The sequence below is a fragment of the Hesperophylax consimilis genome, chromosome 4 (genome assembly GCF_061612785.1).
Source record: "Hesperophylax consimilis isolate HC1 chromosome 4, BYU_Hcon_1.0, whole genome shotgun sequence".
Taxonomy (NCBI): Eukaryota; Metazoa; Arthropoda; class Insecta; order Trichoptera; family Limnephilidae; genus Hesperophylax; species Hesperophylax consimilis.
The window spans coordinates 35392012-35401153 of NC_142839.1; the positions used below are offsets into that span (position 1 = coordinate 35392012).

The 9142-nt window shown below is 33.4% G+C and overlaps 2 protein-coding genes across 2 annotated transcripts; one reads left to right on the top strand and one right to left on the bottom strand.

Annotated features, from left to right (window-relative positions):
- The first annotated feature begins 4263 nt into the window (after nt 1-4263).
- Nucleotides 4264-5720, top strand: LOC149424626 (tubulin beta-1 chain-like). The gene is given in 2 exon segments (XM_089631080.1): nt 4264-4274; nt 4919-5720. Coding segments are annotated over 2 exon segments (813 nt in total).
- A 127-nt stretch (nt 5721-5847) lies between these two features.
- On the bottom strand, nt 5848-6750 carry LOC149424627 (tubulin beta-4B chain-like). Its single transcript, XM_089631450.1, has 2 exons — nt 6694-6750; nt 5848-6117 (listed from the first exon to the last, which is right to left on the bottom strand). The coding sequence occupies exons 1-2, from the start codon at nt 6748-6750 to the stop codon at nt 5848-5850; spliced, it is 327 nt and encodes a 108-aa protein (XP_089487576.1).
- Between the last annotated feature and the right edge of the window lie 2392 nt (nt 6751-9142).

A 9142-nucleotide genomic window follows, 5' to 3' on the forward strand; every position in this document is an offset into this window, starting at 1 on the left:
TGAGGAGAAACTTAATATTAAAATGAATTTCCACAAATTAAAGTTGAAACAATTAAAAAAAATAGAAAAAATATCAAAATACTGCTTTAAGACGTGGAAAAATGGATTGGGGTATTTTATTCAAATTCTCATCTAGACATACAAGCGACCTTTCTCTCGTTTTGAAGGTCATGTGTGTAAATTTTCATCAAACTCAACTAGCAGTGATAATCTCAACTAGCAGTTAAAAACCGCCTTCGCAGTTTTTTTCTGCTAGGCCCCGCGGGTGGCACTTTGTTGGGCTTCGACAAGTTTAAGTGATACTACCAACAGTTACATTTAATAGGTGGATATTAGATCAATAGGTAGATATATAATAAGACATTCTGTAGTAGTCAGAACAAGTTTTTGTAAATTGAATGCTAATATTATTGAATATATATTGAGTAAAAACTTAATTATGGATTTCCACAAATTAAAATTGAAACAATTAAAAAATTTGAAAAGTCTCAAAATACTGCTTTAAGACGTGGTAAAAAGGATTGGGGTGTTTTATTCGAATTCTCGTGTAGACATACAAGTGACCTTTCTCTCGTTTTGAAGGTCAAGTGTGCAAATTTTCATCAAACTCGGAATAAAACTGTAGATTAGTAAAAAAATCAAATCAGTCCGTCCCTCACAGATATTCTTCTTTAGATAGACGATAGGTGGACAAAAGTCAGAGGATAGGTAAACGATATAAAAAATAGATATTTTTACAATATCCTAAATAATGTTTGATTGTTTCTATCATCCAGTCTCTTTCAGTAATCCTAGTCAGCAGCTGGTGCTAGTTACCTCACACACAAACCTAATTATTATTCATTATTAGGTTTGCATCAGATAAGCCGCCTGAATTATATTTAATGACGAGTGCAGAGCACGCATTAACTGCAGATTTATCTCGTTCCACTTATTACTGACGATTTGTGTCGATATTCCCGGGATGCTGGTATTGTAATCACTAGGGACTCCTCCACTCATTTCAAGGGCGGCTCGTAACAAATACATTAGTTTTTTTAATTTTATTTTTATGAATAAATGAGTAAAATCTCAAATTGTAATATTTAATTATCGAAGACAATATTAGCAATTCCTAAACGAAAATTTGAAATAGAAAAATCAGAAAAAGATACGGTCACATCTTGAAATGGAAATAAAAATGTGTGGTGAGAAAAATTAAGAGAATGTTGGTAGTTCTTATTCATTTATATAGTATTATATATTTAGTATGGTAAATTTAAATATGACTGAAGGAAGATAGGGTCCCATTAGCTCAGCTGGAGAGCGGCGCCCCGGCAAGGCAAGGGTCCTGTGTTCGAGTCCTAGATATGACCGTATCTTTTTCTGATTTTTCTGTTTCAAATTTTATTTTAGGAATCACTAATATTGTTTTCAATAATTAAATACCTATATCAGTCCCTGAAATTTAAAGATTGGACGACTGATAAGAGAACTTTTGATGAGAAAAACGGTCAGAAGATAACGACATAATTTATTTAAAAAAAACGTGTTTTGATTATTACATACTTTTATTTTGTTTATTACTTGTATAATAAAGGTATGTGGTGTAGAGTCCCTAACATTTGGATGGGTCGATTTATTGGATAACCAACACCTTTGCCATAGGTCGCCCTAAGTGGTTGGCTACATTTGGTGACTTGCTGAGCCGGGATGCCCGGGTTCCGAATTGACCGGATTGGGAGAGAATAGTTGAGGGAGACTTTTGACCTCTCCAGCAGGACTCTCTCAGAACTTTACCTTGTACTTCAGCGGGAGGGATGGATTCCTAACATACCTACATTTTTATTTCCAGAACTTCTATCCCTTCCTTTCCTAAGAATACACTTCACCAAATATGACAAATATGATTTTATTTTCTTTTTTTTTTTTTATTAATAAATTTCTTTTGTTACATGCATAAAAATATAATTACAAAAATAAGTATAAAATTATTATAGTATTAAAAAAAGCATATCATTCACAGGTAAAGAAGGTACTATAAAAAATAAAAAAAGGTAGCTTTAAGAAAGAAAAGAAAATAAAGAAACGAAAATATGACTATGGTCTCAAGGGGAATTATTTTCGTCAAGGCCTCCTTGATGTATGTGCAAAAATTACGCATGACATTAATATTTTCTTTGTTTCCCAAAAAAAAGGCTGAAAAAAGGATGTTTGTAAGAAAAGAAAAGACTTTTTTTTACATACTGAACAAAACTTGATAAACTTAAAAACAATTATAAAACTTATAAAATGTTGCTTCTGCAACAATGGAGGACAAACTACGTAGCTAACAGGTTAACAGAGTATTGAACCAGCAACGCCCGGGTGGGAACATGGCGCATTTATCTAACAGGATACTAAACGATCGAAGAGGTTTCGTTCTGAAATCAACATCTAGCTTTATAAGCAGGTGGGAAGTAGTCCAAAAGTCTGACATTTGAACTATGAATCTGGATTGCGTTTTGTTTCATTAGCTTTCCGATAGCTGATGACGTTGCTGATCTAAGAATTGACTGGTCGTAATTTGTAGTTTTCTGCAATGTGCAGTTCAGAAAACACTTTATCAAGTGAAGATGTCGATATTTGTAAGTAGACATATAATATTCCCTTTTATCTCGCAGACAATGGGCTCTCAATTTGAAGTTCTGTGTCTATAACGTAATATAATAATACCGCGTTACCTAGGCCTACCTGCATGGTGGTCTTGCCTGCGGTGACGTTTATTAATAATACTGAACACATTTATCGATCAATAACCATGTAAAATGATTTTAACTTCTTACTAACACATGTTAAAAACGTAAATATTTGATAGTAATAAATTGACACTGCTTAATATATCCTAACTAAAGCTTTCAATCCCGGGATCTCGATAACGGAGATCCAAGAATCCCGGACCTTTGTCGACACCGTAATCCCGGTGCTGCGCTTGTCTTAACCCCGGGATTACGGGAGTTTTGTTGGTTTGTCTTTTTAATGCTTTCCAATGTCTTTTTATATTGGCATCAAATGTATAATATTCAAGGATCAGATTCAGATCTAGGAATACAGGATACAGGTAATAAAGTTTTTGGGGTCGGTTATTTCAAAATAAACTTATTATTATTATCATAGAAATTGCGCTATTTCTTAGAAGTACTGAAGCTTGAATAACATTCAGTTTTTGTCTTGTGACATCACTACAGCGGGATTGTTCAGGCAGACGAGTTTTCACCTATCAATTTTAACTAGCAGTGATAATCTCAACTAGCAGTTAAAAACCGGCTCCGCGGTTTTTTATATGCCAGGCCCTGCGTATTCGGCGGCACTTTAAGTAATACTACCAACAGTTACATTTCGTAGGTAGATATTAGATCAATAGATAGATATATAATAGTAAGACATTTTGTAGTAGTCAGAGCGCACCCTTCACCCCAACATAAACCTCGTCAATGAGAAAAATGTTTCCTCTCACATACCACCGAAATGATTAAATTTTTAAATCGAAATTAAATTGCAATATACATATATTTATATATATATGAAATTAGAAAATGAAAAAAAAAACAACAATATTACATATAACTTTGCTTAAATAATATTTTACTCTGACCAAAAGATTGTCACATTTGATAAGTATATAAGTCTTAAAAAATCTACGTGTTTGGGTGACATAATATTACGCTTTTGCCAAAAAATTGTCAAAGTATTATTTAAGACCTAAAAAATTTATAAAATTCACAATTACGAATTGAAATGGGAAAACTCTTTAATATACTTTGGCACTTCATATGTAATTTTTTATACTAAACTCGTTCATTTGTTTTTGAGGACTTTTGTCATATTTGAAACACGCAATAAATTGGTTGCGTCTTAGATGAATTATTTAAGTTTATGAATCGCGTATTCGTTTTCTTTCAACTCTATGAGCTTCAATAATTCAACTACACTTGTTCCTCTGTCCGATAAGAGACGGCAAATATCCAATCGAACATTCCCAATGTCCGACAGGACATTTGCAGTGTCCGACTGGACATTTGCAGAGTCCGACTGGACATTTGCAGTGTCCGTCTGGACATTTGCAGTGTCCGACTGGACATTTGCAGTGTCCGAATGGACATTTGCAGTAATTTGCAGGCATAACAGGATTTTTTGTTTTTGTTTCTTCTTTCTTTCATATAACTTTGTAATAATGTGAATTCCCTTTTCTTTTAACTTCATATTATAATTATTCCCTTCTTGTATACCATGTACCATTGTACCATGACTCTCATGTATGTACTTTTATGTATTTAAATGATATTTGTAAGGTTAATTCTAAATAAATAAGTACTGAGAAATGAGAGGTTATTAAAAATTAATTATATGTGAAAAATATTATGGCTCAAGATTTAGTGATCAAGATTTTTGGCTATTATGGCTCAAGATTTGACGGCCGGCATAGTCCAGTGGTAACGCATTGGACTGCCATTCCGGAGGTCGGGGGTTCGAACCCGGCGTGCGCAAATAAATTTTATTTGATTAATTTGTGTTATTTCACAATTAATTAATTAAAATAATATATAGTATATTTGCGGCACGTTCCAGAATGGAAGATACTACCAGTATCGCCCTGGTGTAAGACCACCATTCAGAATTGAAACGTTGCTCCAAATGGCTTAAGCCGTGTTTAGTGACTAGATCTGAATAGCCAGGTACTTCCCCACCTTCCTCTTTCCCTTCCCCACTTACCTTCAGCCTCACAACATCCCCCAATTGGGGATGCCATAGTCTCACTGGCTCCAGACGGGAGCAGTTGGGACTCTTGTGAGGTATTCACTATAAAAAAAAATAGTATAAATAAAATAACAAAAGTCGATTTCTGAAATATAAGTTGAATTATTCTATACGAATGGTTGGAATGATGGTACTATTTTAGAACCGTTTTAGAACCATACAACACAACACTTTCCATGAAATACCTGATCGAAGTCGCAGATCAATCATTCTGCATAGACAACGAAGCACTTTATGACATTTGTACTAAGACATTGAAGATTCCTAATCCTACATGCGCAAACTTGAATAGGTTGATTTCCATGACGATGTCTGGAATTACCACTTGCCTCAGATTCCCTGGACAGCTCAATACGGGCCTGCGAAAATTGGCAGATAACATGGTTCCATTTCCTCGGCTTCACTTCTGTATCACTGCATTTGCCCCTCTTATAGCCAAGGACAGTCAAACATTTCAAGCCACGACCGTATTAGAGCTCGCCCAACAGATGTTTGATTCCAAGAACATGATGGTTGCTTGCAATCCAAAGAACGGTCGCTACCTGACAGTTGCCGCAATCTTCAGGGGACAACTATCTATGAAGGATGTGGATGACCAAATGCTGAACATGCACAATAAACACAGCGCAAACTTCGTGGAGTGGATTCCACACAATCTGCAGACGGCGGTCTGCGATATTCCGCCTTTTGGTCTCAAACTCTCGGGTACCTTTATTGGCAACTCAACTTCTATGCAAGATATATTTAAGCGGATTTCTGAACAATATAGTTTTAAGTATAGGAAAAAGGCATATTTACATCGGTACACCATTGAAAAAATGGATGAATCTGAATTCTCCGATGCAGAACCCGAATAGAATGATTTAATATCAGAATATCAACAGTGCCAGGTTGTAGGGATCCATGACGATCTTTTTTCAGTAGAAGAAGATGAAGAAGAATAATTTTTTGATTATCTTGAAAGTCCAAAAATGCAGGACTATGATTATTTCTATTATCAGTCAATAAAAATGTTTTGATTTTTTTTTGTAAATCATTGTGTATGTCCATGCTTTTTTCGGTAATCTCCATTCAATCTGTATATTGACCTTTAGCCCAGCAGTTTCCCGCTCCAGACTGGCCATGGACTAAGTTATCAGGGTGAAAAAGGGCTCCCATTGAGCCGGATTTGACGCTGTCTATCGTTCCTGGCTCCAGGTCTATGAGAATTGCTCTGGGCACGTATTTGCCACTGGAAGGTTCATGGAAGAAGACGTTTATCCTTTCTAACTGCTGGGAAGAGTTTCCTTCATAGACCCCACTGGAGTTGATGCCATGCTCTTGGGTTATCACATTCCAAAACTGAAACAAAAATTAAATATCATTATATTGAGCCCATGCACATTGCACAATTGTATTCTTGTTGTAAGTTGAAATCTTTCCATACAAAACTTCACAGTATCCATTTTCATAATAGAGATCTCACGATTACAGGATCAGTGTTAGGTCTTATCTTTGTTTTATATAATTTTAAAACAAAGACAATCTTTCCCAGATTACGAAAAACCAATGGTCCTGACGATGTTTAAATCCTCCTACACCATGTTGCTAGTGCATTGTAAGCAATATCGTTTGGATAAAAGTTAGCTTGATAGAAGAGGACTGAACCCGCAAGGTCCTAATGGAACCCAACAGTTTTAACCACTCAGCCACAAATTTTGATGATATTCATTGTACCAAAATCAGTAAATTTTTACCTATTTTGGGTAATTAGTTGTAGGTAAATAATTTCCCAAAAATCAATTCTCTAATTATTGGACTCTGTTTCAATGAGTCAAACAAATGTTTGACAATTCTCTACAATCTACCATTATTTATATTCCTCCGTAAGTGCGTCGGATTTTAATGATAAAGTGTTTAATAAATTAAATAAATTACCTTTTCTACAATCTGATTTCCACACTGTCCAATATGTAATAAAATATTTTCTCTCATGTTTAATATACTTTTCACAAATTTAATAAAAAATGTACAATGAAACTATTAATTTTATCTAGACAAGATGATTTAATTTACATTAATTTTAGCAAAAAAAAATTCCTAAAAGTAGCAGCAAACACGTTAATTTCTTCGGAACAAATAAAATTAAAAACGTAACGTCATTTGTTATAAAATTTTTGAAATTTGGAACATTTTTGAACTAGATACATTCCTAGGTAAGTGCAAAATATTTTAGGTCCTACCTATCCTATCCAAAAACCTAACAGAAAATTAATGAACATTAGATGGACTAGTAGGTAGGAACTTAAAAGACTTTCCAAGGCCAGGAGATCTCGCTATCTACGGCTCCTTTAACGGCAGCATTCTAGTGTATAAATATTCAACTATATTTGATGGCTTCTGTGGCAGAACGGAAAGGTATTTTTTGTCCTCGACAATGGGTCTGTAAGCTCAAATCATGGCCAGTAAAATTAAATAACACATATTTTATGTATATTTATAGCAGGTAGTTTTGGATATCAACTTCACATACGTATTATTGTAACAAGCATACTACGGTTTCAGGCTACAATTCTTTTATACATAAATAGATTACACACCACTGGTAACTCGTGTGCATTGTTAGCTGATGTTTTTAATGTGCATCTATCGAAATAAAAATCTGTACTGTTTCTTCTTTATTTCTTATAACTTTGTAATAATGTGAATTCCCTTTTCTTTTAACTACATATTATAATTATTCCCTTCTTGTATAACATGTACCATTGTACCATGACTCTCATGTACGTAATTTTATGTATGTAAATGATATTTGTAAGGTTAATTCTAAATAAATAAGTACTGAGAAATGAGAGGTTATTAAAAATTAATTATATGTGAAAAATATTATGGCTCAAGATTTAGTATAAATAAAATAACAAAAGTCGATATCTGAAATATAAGTTGAATTATTCTATACGAATGGTTGGAATGATGGTACTATTTCTAAATCGATTTTGTAAAAATTAAAAACTAAAAAAACAATTTTTTTTTTTTTAATATTTATTAAAGGTAACGTATATGTTTACAAGACAAGAAAAAAATATTGTTTTATGCAAAGCACAAAGGATAACAAATTATTAGCCCGAAACACAAATATAAATTGAGAAAATCTTTCGGGAAAAAATTAATAAGACGAGAATTGAACCCACACCTTCTGATTACCGGTCAGATGCCCAGAACCACTGTGCTACGTCGGCTTATTTTTAACTGCCAAATATTTCAATAAATACTAGTATTTTCCGTCGGCGGCATTTATTTTTTCCCGGAAGATTTTTGAATTTATATTTGTGTTTCAGGCTACTAATTATTACTTATAACAATTAATTTTATAGTGATTTGTTTTGGGGGTATTATGCAATTTGCGCTGCCTTACTACTTTAGCCAACGTATCTGACTGTATTACAGTGTCCATCATCAGGGCAGATGGGTATTGCCCTGCCTCATTACACATCTGCTTTGATGATGGACACCGTGATGCTGTCCGAAACGTTGTATACCCCAAAAAAAATGATATAATACTTTCGGCAGTGAAAATCTCAAAACAAAACAATTATTCTTCATTTTTGTTAATTTTATAACCTTAAATATTTAAGTTACAAATCAATATACACCATAATATGTATGTATAGTTGTAATGTGTAAACTTTCCTAAATAAAGATATTATTGTTATTATTTGGTTAAAATGCGGTCCAAATATTGCCATACATGTAACCTAGAAATCTATTGAATTGGAATCCCCAACTTATCTTTAAATTAGCGGAACCATATTTTATTTGTTTAAGAAGGTATAGCGGCACTTCGAAATTACTTATGAAAGAAATCAACCAAATAATGACCGGTAAAAATATACCCGAATTTTGATTCTATACGGTCATTAAAAGCTACTGAAATCTTTAAAAACTTTCTTTTAAAAATATCCATATTTATTGGGACTCTCACCTCTAGAGAATCGCGGAAAAAATGATTGAGTAAGTATTTTTTGGTGACATGATTTAAAAAAAGCGTTTTGCATGGAATCATAATTATTGCCGTTTTCTCAAATTGAACCACAAGTTAACAGATGTTTCAGATTAAAAGTGGATTACTAATCTGTCACGAAAATATGTAAATTTCAGTTAAATAATAAACTTAAACACACTTAAGGCACACACAGTTACAACATCTGTAACTTTTGGAATAGAGAAGCTAACAATGACAATCTTTGTGTAAATGGAGAACTCCTTGTGACGTTTAGGTTTGAATTCCTCCAATTAATTTATTTTGCGATGTTCAAACACAAACATTTGAATGTTTTAGAATCATTTAAAAAAAATATATTTTTTTCCACATTCAACAATCAAACTA

What these genes read in the sequence shown, in the direction of transcription:
- LOC149424627 (XM_089631450.1), bottom strand. Translation starts at nt 6,750, where the DNA reads ATGAGAGAAAATATTTTATTACATATTGGACAGTGTGGAAATCAGATT. An exon ending in GAAATCAGATTGTAGAAAAG is followed by an intron (nt 6,118 to 6,693) that starts GTAATTTATTTA and finishes TTTTTGTTTCAG; the next exon opens with TTTTGGAATGTGATAACCCA.